Below are 13,926 nucleotides of genomic sequence, written 5' to 3'. Positions count from 1 at the left end.
GGCCCTAGATTTTTTCATATGGGAAACAGGCCAGTCGGGCTTGTCCTCCTGGCTCACAGGTGGAATGACTCAGCAGGAAGGGCTTGGGCTGCCCGCCTCTCCCATCCTGCCTGGGACAGGCGAGGAGTTTCTGGGGAAGCCCTTGTGATGCCTGAACCCAGCGTCCAGCTGCGCCCAGGCCAGGTTGCATTTGGCCAGCGGCTCCTCTGAAACAAATACCCTGGCCCCTGGGGACTGTGACCCTGGACAGGGTACTAAAAGGGATCGATTGGCCCTGGCCTTGGGTCTCTGATTGGTCCTCGCCGAGCAGGACAAACAGCAAGGTCACCTACAGCCGCAGACCCCTTCCCCAGCCCCAGTCTGTAGCTGCCTCGAGCAGGGAGCTGGTGGCTCTTCCATCCCCAGACCAGCCAAGCCTGTGAGTGACAGCCCAGACAGAGGAACCAGAGCCATGCGGAGTCTCAGCGGCCTGCTGTTGTTACTGACTGCCTGCCTGGTGGTAAACGCCAGCTCCGTGCCCACATTGCCTGATGACATTCAAGTGCAGGAGAACTTCGACCTGTCTAGGGTAAGGCTGGCATCTCTGGCGGTGATGGCAGGGTGTCTGAGCGGCTGGGCCTTGCTGGCAGGAAGGGGCAAGTCCTATGTGCCTTGGGGTCTCAGTCTCTGCATCTGGAACTCCAGGGGTGGGTCCCTCAGGGCCCTTTCTGCTGCTCAGACTGTCAGGACTTCATTGAAGCTGCACCTCTGCACTCACCCTTTCGTGGGATTCTGGGCTGCCATTCTGAGTCAAAGATCCTGTAGTCTGAACCTGTACTGTTGGGCTCCATGGGAAATTGTATTCCGATTAGAACCCACCCAGAGAAGGCTTCTCGGAGAAGGCAATGGCACCCCACTCCAGTACTCTTGCCTGGAAACTCCCATGGACGGAGGAGCCTGTAGGCTGCAGTCCATGGGGTCGCTAAGAGTCAGACACGACTGAGCGACTTCACTTTCACTTTTCACTTTCATGCATTGGAGAAGGAAATAGCAACCCACTCCAGTGTTCTTGCCTGGAGAATCCCAGGGACGGCGGAGCCTGGTGGGCTGCTGTCTATGGGGTCGCACAGAGTCGGACACGACTGAAGCGACTCAGCAGCAGCAGCAGAGAAGGCTGGTGCCGACCAAGTCCTGCTGCCCCTGCAGCGCCTCCCCCCAACAGTGCCCAGCTTTGTGTGACTCTTCTGCCCACCCCCTAACCTGCATCCCTTCATCCTTTAACTACTCACCTCTGCCGCAACATCTCTGTTAGCCCATCCTGGGCCCTCTGCCCTACCTGTAGGATCATGGGGAGAAGAGGAGCAGGACAGAAATCAGGCTGGTGGGACTAAGCGGCCTGGGCAGGGCGCTGTGCCAGGGGAGGCTGCCGTCCAGCCCCGGCTCTGCCCGAATCTCTGGGTGACCTTGAGCAAAGCCTGTTCCTCCACTGCCACCCCAGGCTCCTTCTGACCTTTGTAGCCGCAGTATGGATTTTGTTTACATTTAGGGATGAGGAAGGGTTGTGGGGAGCAAGGCATGAGGAACAGGTCTCTGGTGGTCTGGGATGACGAAGGGTCTGCAGACACCTAAGGGCTCTTTCTAGAAGCGGCAGGCTCATCCTGGGTCAGGCTCAGCTTAGGGAAAGGAGTTACTTTCTAACACAGAGGTATGGGCTGTGTGCAAGGTGGTGAGTACCCCTGGAGGAGTAAGAGACGGGACTCCTGCTCTTGGGGAGCAGTGGTTGATGGTGACCTTGGGGCATGGGGATTTGGATCCTGTCCAGTGAGCAGCCCAAAACCTGCATCTCAGCAGTCAGGCCCTCTGCCAACTGGCGGGGTGGGGTCTGCCTGCCGTCTCCCTCCTAAGCCAGCCATGATGCCTGGAGCTCCATCATCAGAGTTCCATCCTCCCTGGAAGCCTCGTAGCCTCCAGTTACCTGTGAGACACGATCACTTAGGAGGAGACGTCATTGAGAGGGGGGAGGGGGACAGACGCCCTCCCAGTCTTGTCCAGGTCCAGATCCTTAGGGCTTGTGGCTGCCTCCTAGATCTATGGGAAGTGGTTCAATGTGGCCGTGGGCTCCACCTGCCCATGGCTGAAGAGGTTCAAGGAGAAGATGACCATGAGCACAGTGGTGTTGAAAGCGGGGCCGACGAGCAAGGAGATCAGTGTCACCAACACTCACAGGCGGTGAGTGGGGATGGGGTTAGAGGACTGGGACCCACTCCTTCCCCCACCCCAACCCTGACTTCAGCCTCCACCCTGTCCTGGAAAGTAGCAGGTCTCTACTTCCAGCCAGGACTCACTCCTGAGGGCCAGACTTCTCTGCTTCCCACCGCCGGGGCAGCCCGTTCTAACTGTCCCATCTACACCTCAAGGGCAACGTCCCCAACACTCTGCCTGTTTCCCAATCTACTCTTGCCCCTTGGGCTTCCTTTAGCTCAGTAAAGGCGTTTCTACACAAGCTGGAAAGTTGGGTGGTAGGTGCATGTCCTAGACTCTTCTTTGCTCTGCCATGACCGTTTGGTCCACCATCCAGCCTTGTCCCTGCTCTTCCTTATTCCCTCTGGTCTGTTTACTTCTTCCCTCTTCACTGCCCTGGACCAAGTAACCTTCAGCTTTCTTTCCTACTGTTATCTACAGTAGCCTCTCTACATTTCTCCCCACCTCTAACCTCCAACTTTCCATCCTTGCAACCATTCATCACCTCGCAACCAGAAAGGCCTTTCAAAAACTCAAATCTGCTTAAACCTTTCCAGAGTTCCTTCCCTATTGCCCTTGAGATAAAGTTCAACTCCTTCAACATAGCCTTCAGCCCTCTGTGACCCCCAAGTGCTCACTGTTCCCTTCCCCACATACCTACATACTCTCTGACCCACCTAGCTGGATCTTCTTTCAGTTTCTGGAACCCTCCATCCTCTGGGACTTTGCATCAAATATTTCTTCTACCCAGAAAACCTCTCCCCACTTCCTGCACTAATTCCTATGGATCCTTCAGGACTCAGGTTCTTTGTTGCCTCCTCCAGGAAGGCCTCTCTGACTCCCTCCACCCATCCAGGTTCAGGTTACAGGCCTTCTTTTGTGCTCTCTGAGTACCCCTGCTTCCCGCCACGTGGCAGTAACCTCACCGACTGCATCTGCCTCTGGCCTGCCCACCCCCTTCACTGGGTTTTAGAATCTAATGCTCCATGACGGGACAGGGTCTCCCCTGCCTTTCTGTGTATCCCCAGCCTGTGGCATAGTGCTTGGCACATAGATGATGCTCGTTAAATATCAATAAGATAAATGATCATCATTATAACAATAATGGGCTTCCCTGGTAACTCAGCTGGTAAAGATAGTAGCTAATGTGTGCATAGTACTTACTCTAAGCTCTCTGCATAAAATATCTCATTTGATGCTCTCAACCACCATATGAGGTAGAAACTATCATTATCCCCATTTCTCAGATGAGAAAAGTGGGGCAAGAGAGACAGAGAGTAATAAATGACTTAATGTGTTAATGAATCGTTCTGATTTCCTGGTGTATACGAATACTGTGCTGATTTTTAGTGCTGGGTTTACCAAGAAGATAGCATCAGTTAGCTCCTTGCTTCCCTCAGTCCCTCTGCTCTCTTCTGTGAAACAGATGTCTCTCAGGACTGGTGTGAGAACTAAACCAGATATTTGGAAATGTTACTTTCCAAATTACAAAAAAAAAAAAAAAAACCCTGTATTTGGAAGGACCTTCCAGGAGAGCGGGGTGTCAGGACAATGGTCTCTACCAGATACTATCTTCATTTTGGTTTGTTCATTTCCAGGAAAGGTGTCTGTGAATCGATCTCTGGTACTTATGAGAAAACAAGCACTGATGGGAAGTTTCTCTATCACAAAGCCAGTAAGTTGAGTCAAAGGGGACACCCACAGTTCTCTCCTTCACTAAAAAAAATGCCTGACATCTTAACCTCTCTGCCCCTACAGCCATTCCTCCCATTTTTCTGCAATGTCATCTAGCCTCCCACCAAATTCCCCCCCTCCTTCTCTCTCTCCTTCTTTCTCTTTCTCTCTCTAGCTCCTACCCCCATGACCCTTGCCCCACCCATGTACACGCTCATCAAGTGCTGATTTTAAGTGATGAACTGAAAACATTGCTGAATTCAAGTGATGGTTCTGAATGCTGGGGATAACATCAAGATTTCATCACTCTTCCTGTTAGGCATCTGCAATCAACTGATAAAAATTTGCTAAGCATCTACCATGTACAGAGTGTATGGTGCTAAGGGATAGACACATGTGGACATGAATTTATCATTAATCCAGCAAATGTTTATTGAATTTGCTCTATGCATCAAATAAATGTGTCAGAGCTTTAATGTTTGCATAGATGAATGGTTGGATAAATAAATGAGTGAGAGAATTAAAAAATGGTAAGTGAATATATGTAAGATGGTAGATTTGTTGAGTAATCAATCATTAAATAGATAAACTGATGGGCTAACAGATGGAGGAAAGAAAGAAGGAAAGAGGGAGGGAAGGAAGGAAGGAAAATGGGTGTATTTATGGACTGATATATGGAGAGGACGGATGGATGAAACGATGGTGGATGAATTAATGACGAATCTATGGAGGAGATGGATGGAGAGAGAGAGTGAAGATGGATGAATAGATAAATGAATATATGCAAAGGATGGGTGGACAGAAGGATTGATGAATAGATGATACGTGGGTGAATAGGTGAAGGGTCTCAGGATAGAAGCCTTCTGACCACTGATCTTTTTGTCTTCCTTCATCTTCCATGCAGAGTGGAATATCACCATGGAGTCCTATGTGGTCCACACCAACTACGATGAGTACGCCATTTTTCTGACCAAGAAATTAAGCCGTCGCCATGGACCCACCATTACTGTCAAGCTCTATGGTAAAGGCCCGGAGCTGGGGGTGGGAGGAGACCTGTCATTTGGGGAAATGAAGTGGGGAAGTGCAGGGAGTTTTGCTTTTTCCTTCCAACAAAACTCCAGTTACGGGAAAGGTGAAAACATTTAGTCTCCCTGTAGAAGGTAGAGCTCAGTCTCCCATTTGAGGTTGAAGCCTCTTCTTTTGAACTCAAAATTTCCAGAAAATTCTAGCATCTCTGGGCCCTTAAAGAACCACTCTTGTGCTGGGTGGAGATCTGGGAGACCTGGAATGGGGAGCCTGGGAAGGCTCCTCCTCCTCTTCTGGAGCTGAGCTTTCTGTAAGGGTACTGAAGAGACCCAACTGAGTCAATAGGTCTCAAATGTCCCCGAAATGAAAGTCCCTGGGCAAAATAATGCCAGGCCCTGGCAGCCCTGGGCCCTGTGGTTCTAGGCATCTCCCCTGCCTCCCACTTGCAGGGCGTGAGCCGCAGCTTCGGGAAAGCCTGCTGGAGGAATTCAGGGAGGTGGCCCTGGGTGTGGGCATCCCCGAAGATGCCATCTTCACAATGCCCGACAGAGGTAATGGCACCCCACCCCGTCTCACATTTCTGTCCCCTCCTCGTCCTCTGTGGCCTCCAGAGCACATCCCCCCGGCCCCTGGGTCTGTCCCACCACCCTTTGAGGTAAACTGGGCTATGGTTCCCCTCCTCTCTTTATAGAAAAGGCACTCTGGGTCCCTGGACTTGTCCCAGGTCAGTTGGCGTGTACCTGGCAGAGCTGAGGCTAGAGCCAGTTCAGCATTCACTCTGCTGCCACCTGCCAAGTGCGGTGATAGCCAGAATTCAGGGCCGCCTCTTGGGAGGTAATAGAGGGTAGGAGTTAGAGCACGGAGCTTCAAACTGAGCTGGGTGGCTTCTGGAGGCTTTCAGAGCCTCATTTCCTCATCTGTAAAATGGGGATAATAATGTCCCCCCTTAGAAGCTGCTACTGTAAGGGGTCAATGAGATAAAGGCATTAAATACAGTAGCACCATACGTGGTTTCTAGTAAGTGCTGGATAGATGTCAGCCTTGGAATGCTGGTGGGGCGGAGGGGGTGGAGACGATAGAGGTGGTGACAGCGGTGTAGCCACCAGCCTGTCGATTTTCCAGCGATGACCTTCAGCAATCCATGCGGGTGGAGCCGTCCCCGCAGTGGGCTGATGCATGGGACAGGTCCCAGCGAGGGGGCCCACCTGCCGCATGGCCATTAGTTCTTCGGAAGAAGCAAAGCCTGTCTGGGTCTTACTCCCTCTCTCTCCTGTCCTCTGACTCAGGTGAATGTGTTCCTGGAGAGCAGGATCCAGTGCCCACTCCAGTCTCGGTGAGCACCTCTGTCCCCCAGCCCAGCCCCACCCTGCCCGCTTAGGCTCCTCTGCCGTGCTGGAGGGTGGGGTTGCAGAGAGAAGGCGGCGATGGGCAAGTCAGACCCACCTGGGCTCAGTCTCAGTTCTTCATGGGGCTAGTTGCTGCCCCATGCGATGTCCCTTTCCTCGTCTGTGGCATGGAGTAATTACCTTTACCTTCCAGGTGCTGGAATCCAGTGACATGTTAGAAAAGTACCTAAAAGCAGTGACAGACTCAATAATGAGATAAAGATACTCAACACTCAATAGATGAAAATAAAGTCAGTTGAGCTCTGAAAAACAGCAAACCCGAGAGCAAGCAGCTTCTCAAGCCAATGCCTCTCCTATGCTGACTTTTGATTTGGGGGGCTTCCTTCTGCTTAATTTTCCTGTTTTTTGCCATATTGATTAAGCCTTCATTCTTTCTCTGATTATTTGGAAATTATATATACTAATTTAGTCTACTGTTGTGTCTATATGTGTATGTGTGTGTGTGTGTGTGTGTGTGTGTAAAAATACATATATTTATTTTAGAAACATATTTTTGAAATTTTTTTCATTTTAATCTTTACTTTTTTAATTATGAAAGTATATAACATATATACAAGGGACTTGGAAAATACAGAACAAGGTTTCATATGTTCCACTATATATTACAATTATTTTTTTAAATAGATAAATTAAGGTTATTAGTTGGAGTTTCAATATCAAACTCTCAAAAATTAATAGAATGAATATACAGGGAAGTAGAAGGAGATAGTAGACCTGAAAAGCACTGAAAACCAATTCAACATAATTAAGATTTATATAGTTTTCACACAACAGCAGAATACAAACTCTATTCAAGTTCCCGTAGACTATAAACTAGGAGACACTGGAACATATCCAGGGACAGAAGATGAAATGCAAAAATTTCATGGTCTGAAGATGTTGAAATCATACAGAATCTGTTCTCATCACTGTGGAATTACGTTAGAAATCAATATTGAAAGACACTTGAAAATAATCCATGTTTTCAAGTGCAATGTGACATTTACCAAGAGAAATCTTTGACTTCGCCATCGAAAGCCTCAATAAAGTTAGACTAAAAAGAAACAGAGGGTAACTACAGAGAAGAAACCATTTAAATGAGAAACTAGTATCAAAATGAGAGATTAATATTAAAGATACTTTAAACAAAATCCCATGTATTTGGAAATTAGATGTTCACTTTTAAATGATGAGTGTATCTAAGAAGCCATAACAAGGAAGATTAAAAATATTTGTAATAGAATAAAAATGAAAAGAGAATTTGTTGCATGCAACTGAAGAAAATTTTTAAAACTGAAGGAAAGCAAAAAAGGACAATAATGTCCTACTTCTACATAGAATTCACACTGTTAACATATTTCTTTGCTTTCCTATTTTTTTAATTAATTAGTTTATTTTAATTGGAGGCTAATTACTTTACAATATTGTAGTAGTTTTTGCCAAAAATTGACATGAACCAGCCATGGGTATACCTGTGTTCCCCATCCTGAACTCCCCCTCCCACCTCCTTCCCCATCCCATCCCTCTGGGTCATCCCAGTGCACCAGCCCTGAGCACCCTGTCTCATGCATCAAATCTGGACTGGGGATCTATTTCACATATGATAATATACATGTTTCAATGCTATTCTCTCAAATCATCCCATCCTCGCCCTCTCCCACAGAGTCCAAAAGACTGTTCTATACATCTGTGTCTCTTTTGCTGTCTCGCATATAGGGTCATCGTTACCATCTTTCTAAATTCCATATATATGCGTTATTATACAGTATTGGTCTTTTTCTTTCTGACTTACTTCACTCTGTATAATAGGCTCCAGTTTCATCCACCTCATTAGAACTGATTCAAGTGCATTCTTTTTAATGGCTGAGTAAGATTCCATTGTGTATATGTACCACAGCTTTCTTATCCATTCATCTGCTGATGGACATCTAGGTTGCTTCCATGTCCTGGCTACTGTAAACAGTGCTGTGATGAACATTGGGGCACATGTGTCTCTTTCAATTCTGGTTTCCTCGATGTGTATGCCCAGCAGTGGGATTGCTGGGTCATATGGCAGTTCTATTTCTGGTTTTTTAAGGACTCTCCACACTGTTCTCCATAGTGGCTAACCACTTCCCTATTTTTTAAGAAAAATTACCATTGCTACTGTAAAGCTAACATACTCTCATTATAAATAATTAAAACAATGCAGTATAAAAAGTATAAAAAACAAGTTTTGAAAAATTCCACCACCTACAAACTCTGAGCATTCACATTATTCCAGAAATCTTGACCTGTATACACCTGGAGAGGGGCAGATGTAAAGAAAGTTGGATAGACAGATGCACAGATTTAGATATGCTGTTATTAAATGGAATTGTGTTCCAGATGCTATTCCTAAATTTGAAAAGACATTCATTGTTGTTTAAAAAAAATCTGCAAATAAATATTTCTCCTTGCCAAGAGGTTAATTTAGTAAAGAATGCTCTAAGTCAAGATTGGGCTTCCCTTATGGCTCAGCTGGTAAAGAATCCGCCTGCAATGCGGGAGACCTGGGTTCAGTCTCTGGGTTGGGAAGATCCCCTGGAGAAGGGAAAGGCTACCTACTCCAGTATTGTGGCCTGGAGAATTCCATGGACTGTATAGTCCACTGGGTCACGAAGAATCGGACACGACTGAACGACTTTAAATGTAAGTAAACACTTTCAGAGGGTGTCTCTTGTCTCTGGGACGTGGCAGACAGACCTCTTTACTCTCGTGCGTTCTATCTCCTTCTCCCTTTTTCTTTTACTCTGTCCAGATTGATACCATTCCCATTCTGTTCTATCTCTGCAATTCCCAGACATTTAGTAATAGCTCTATATTTTAATGGATTCTACATTCTCTCCTAGTGAATACAACACAGCTTCACCATTCCTGAGTTATTATTTCTATTAATCTCTTAATGCCATTTCTTCACAAACTGCTGTGTTTGAGGAAGTTTTGAATATTTGAATCCTGGAATTCTTCCCTGTTTGAGAATATCCTCCTGTTCCCTTCAACCTTGAATGAGATTTCTGAAGTCGGTCTGGATAGTTTCTGTTCTGCTTCTTTTTATCTGTCTCCTGCCTCATCTGTTTTAGCCAGTTGTTTTTGCTGTTTGGTTTCGAAGTTGTGTCCAACTTTTTCGACCCCATGGACTGTAGCTTGCCAGGCTCCTCTGTCCATGGGATTCTCCAGGCAAGAATAGTAGAATGGGTTGCCATGCCCTCCTCCAAGGGATCTTCTTGACCTAGAGATTGAACCCTTGTCTCTTGAATTGGCAGGCGGATTCTTTACCACTAGTGCCACAGAAAGCCCGATGCTTTGGGAAAAACAGCCCATTCATCAGTCTAGTAGCTGTGTTTCTGTCTACACCTTGATCCTCAGAGCAAATGGCTTTTACATTCCCAGGGTCCAGGGGAACAACTGTGGCTAGGTCCCTGAAATAGCTTCTTCTGTTTTTCCCCCAGAGGGCTCGGCGGGCTGTGCTGACCCAGGAAGAGGAAGGCTCTGGGGCTGGACAACCAGTAACTAATTTCAGCAAGAAAGCAGGTGAGGATCACTCCCTGTTTTTTTTTAACCCCTCTTCTGCCACACTCGAGAGAGGAAGGGCCCACAGCTGGTTCACTCCAGCTGCCCTTATCACCATGAAGTCTTTTTATTCTTCTACTAGAATGAAGCAAAAGCCTATAAAAGGCAAATCCCGTTCTCTGCCCCGTGCCAGACATTGTTGAGAGAGGGGATCACAAGCCATGGTCCCTGAGCTTAGAAACATTCAGCTCCATGATGAGAAGCAAGTTCCTGGCCTGTCTGTTTTACTTCGTGGCCTCCTAGCCTTGGTTTTCTCATCTGTACAATGGGATAACAGCCTGTTGAGCTGATCTCAAGGGCTCTTGTGGAGACACATGGAAAATATGTGAGAATACTCTGTGTAGTTGATAGACCAATCACTCTTCAACTCTTTCAGCAAACATTGAACCTTGACCCTGCATCGCCCCCCAGACCCTCTGCTGAGCACTGGGATCATGGAGACAAACACGTCTTCTGGTCTAGTAGAGGAGGCAGTCAAGGAAGAAAATAAAGGACTTGAAAGAAGAGAGTAAGCTAAAGAGTTGAGGGAGCTCAGAAGAGGGAGGGGAGAAGTGATCAAGGAGGACTTCCTGGATGAAGGAGAATTCATGTTATGTCCATTTATGGTTTATGGAGGAAGGCATTCTAGCATTCCAGGGGCAGGAATGATGAGGGCAAAGGCACAGGGCTGGGACATCAGGCAGAGAGGTCAGGCTGCCAGCATGCATGCTGGTGAATGTAGCCTCAACCACTGTCTTTACAGGGCTGTAGGGCAGACAAGACCAAAGCCGGATGCTTGGTCTCTGGGCCACTGATAACACCTCATATTATGGCACGGGTTTTTGGAGTCCAACAAATATGACTTGGAATCTCAGCTCTAGGTAACCCTGAGGAAATCTCTTTGCCTCTCAGGGAGTCAATTTCCTTATCTTTAAAACGGGCTGAGAATGATTCCTCTTAATGCAGAGATGAAAACTAAACGAGGTGATTCCCCTTTGAAGTGTCCAGCCTGGTGACAGGCACACACTCAGCACTCAGCGAGCACTGCTGTTCTGCCCCTCCGCAGATTCCTGCCAGCTGGACTACTCACAAGGGCCTTGCCTGGGGCTGTTCAAGAGGTATTTCTATAACGGTACATCCATGGCCTGTGAGACCTTCTTATATGGCGGCTGCATGGGGAATGGCAACAACTTCCTCTCGGAGAAGGAGTGTCTGCAGACCTGCCGGACTGTGGGTGAGCACCACCCCACTTCCGCCTCCCCCGTACTGGTCACTTCTGTCCTCCCAACAGACCACCTGCCCACTGAACAGGTAGCTAACAGAGGATGCTCCGGTGGTGGGATTCCAGGGTCGGTTTCCTGAAGGCATAGGAATTGAGCACTTGGGTGTGGGTGACCCTCGGCACATATGTCTTCTAGGGGGCTGGTTTCTCAATCTATAGGAAGAGGTCTAGGTGTTCCAGGTGAGTAGGGTCCCTGCCGGGTGTCTCAGGTCAGCGATCACGAGGTTTTCTAATGCTCTGTGCCTCCCTCCCACTCCGCAGAGGCCTGTAACCTCCCCATAGTCCAGGGGCCATGCCGAAGCTACATCCAGCTCTGGGCATTTGATGCTGTCAAGGGGAAGTGCGTCCGCTTCAGCTATGGGGGCTGCAAGGGCAATGGTAACAAATTTTACTCGGAGAAGGAGTGTAAGGAGTACTGTGGCATTCCTGGTGAAGGTAGGAGGCCCCACAACGCCGGGCGGGGCTGAGGGGCCGCCAGAATCCTGGTTGGGGAGCCCTGGTAGGGATCTGGAGAGCTGAGTTCTGGATTCTGTACTGGTGACCAGCACACCCACTCTCTCAGTTTCCCACCTGTAAAACGGGGCCAAGCCCAATTTTACCCCAGCTGGGATGGGGCACCTGGGGAGGTGCTGGCCTGAGCAGGGAGGGTGGGGTTGAGTGGGGCAGAGGCGGGCTCCAATCCTGGCATTCAGTGCCACATTCGGGCTGGCCACATCGTTACTCAAATGATTCAAATACTTCCAGTCACTGCTTCCTGAAGGCTCAGGCCTCTGGATCTTCTCAATCTACTCTGTCCCTGTTACAGTGCTTGAGTGCTCAGTCATGTCCGCCTCTTTGTGACCCCGTGGACTGTACCAATTTAAGTCTCAGTTTTCTCTTTTGTAAAGTGGCACAAAGGACCCACTTCCTAGGCGGCACGGTGCCTTGCCTGGTTCATACCTGTCTAGCAGCAGCCAGTACTAGTAACGGTGGCAATGCTGCGATGGTAACAAGAATAGCATTCCAAGAAGCCGCAGCCATTGAAGATTTATATGCCTTATCTCCCCACCGGAAAAATGGTGCCTAAAGTAAATCAGAGGCAAAAACATAGGTCATCCTGTGGAATGCATCTCGGAGTTACCAAGTCACCCTGCAAGCAGAAGTTTCTGGCCTCAGGCTCAGGCTCGAACTCAGTCCGAGCTGTCTTCCCTCCTCCATGAGGCATCCCCATGCCCTGACCGCCCCCAACCACAGGCCCTTGGGTGACCCCACACCTACTCCCTGAGCCTCTCTGTGTCCACAGCGGATGAGGAGTTGCTGCGCTTCTCCAACTGACCGGTCCGCAGGCCTGAAGTCCACAAGGCAGCAGGAAGTGGGAGGGTCAGAGTCTGCCCCAGAGCCCTGCTGCAGGTTCCAATAAAAACCAAATTGTAGACTCCTGAAATTCCATGTCCTGACTGTTCATCACGAAGTATAATGAGATTGGGGGGAAGGGAGGAGGAGACCAGCTGGGGAGGGGGCATGAACTTTCCCCAGAAATGAAAAATGTGTGTATGGGAAATGTAATAGAGCCATCTTCAGGACATGAAATTGGCTATGCAAATTACAAAACATAAATCACAGTTCTGTATAAAATGGGATTATTTTGTTTTGTTTTAATAAATCCAGGAGAGAAAAGAGGGAGCAACTCTGGATACTTGTTTCCTGGAGATGTTTGGCAGAGATCATCAGTGGCCCAGGGTCAGAAGAAATTACCATGCCTAGTGTGTGCCCAGGGGGTAAGGGTAAATGCCCACAAGTGCCTGAAAGAATTCCCCTGCCCTTGGCCACACAGAACCCCCACCCACCCACCCCTGCAGCCTTTTGCTTTGTTCACAGCCGTATTGCCAGCTGTAGCTGCCGGGGTTAGAAAGCCTTAGGCTGTTCCTCCACAAGGGCCCTGGAGATCCCATCTCCTGCCATCCTCACTCTGGCCCTTGGCCCCGGAAGGAGAATATTCATTGCCCTTTTCATTGTGCCCAGGACAACCATCTGGTCCTGGACCACAGCTGCAAGTCCTGGGTCTAGCCCAGCTTCTCCTTCTCCTCCCTGGAGGAAGAGAGCGGGTAGGCTGTCCAGCATGGCTTGGGCACCAACTTGGTCCAAGCACAGGACTCCAGGAGCCTCCAGCTCACACAGACCAGATCTACAAACATCAGATTCATAAACACCTCTTGCTAGCTCCATCCGCTCAGAGCCCTGAGGACTGCTGCTGCTGAGAGAGCAGAAAAACCCCAGCTTCACGTGTGCTGAAATGGAACGCCGACCCCGGCAGCAGAAACCTAGGCAGAGACGGCATCTGTTCTCCACGGGGTGAACAGCATGCTAAGGGCTGGCGGCTCGCTTGGTCCAGAGTCCCTTTCACACCATTAGCCCATTGGATTAAGAGACCCTCAGGAAGGGAGAAGGGTGGGCACTGCACATCTCCGGTGGAGGGGACAAACCCAGAGGCAAGGATTCTGGGTGGAGACAGCTCTGCAGCCCTCTTGATCAGATCACATAAGAGATTCCTCCCTCTTATTTTCTTCAAAGCCTTGAGCTTGGGGCTTCTAGGTTCCAACAGAGAGGACTGTTCTGAGGGACAGCATTTGTGGGCGTAGCTGGGACCCTCTCTTGACAGAAATGGCTGGAGTTGGGGATGGGGACACTGGGAGAAGCCAAGAGGCTCTCCAGGCTGCAATTCACAAATGTCCTCACATCCTGCGTCTAGCTATACCTGCCCCCTCCATGCACGCTTCATACACTGGGGCC

At 48.8% G+C, this 13,926-nt stretch overlaps 1 protein-coding gene across 1 annotated transcript; it reads left to right on the top strand.

The window, feature by feature from the left end:
• The first annotated feature begins 350 nt into the window (after positions 1 to 350).
• AMBP (alpha-1-microglobulin/bikunin precursor) lies at positions 351 to 12,505 on the top strand. Its single transcript, NM_173989.3, is given in 10 exon segments — positions 351 to 568; positions 2,066 to 2,208; positions 3,819 to 3,895; positions 4,799 to 4,915; positions 5,370 to 5,471; positions 6,207 to 6,253; positions 9,776 to 9,857; positions 10,942 to 11,109; positions 11,419 to 11,592; positions 12,440 to 12,505. Coding segments are annotated over 10 exon segments (1,059 nt in total). The 5' UTR covers positions 351 to 451; the 3' UTR covers positions 12,472 to 12,505.
• Positions 12,506 to 13,926: the final 1,421 nt, after the last annotated feature.

This window comes from Bos taurus, chromosome 8 (assembly GCF_002263795.3).
Source record: "Bos taurus isolate L1 Dominette 01449 registration number 42190680 breed Hereford chromosome 8, ARS-UCD2.0, whole genome shotgun sequence".
NCBI lineage: Eukaryota > Metazoa > Chordata > Mammalia > Artiodactyla > Bovidae > Bos > Bos taurus.
The sequence above is the reverse complement of the archived record's forward strand: the minus strand, read 5'-3'. Positions and strand labels throughout refer to the sequence as shown.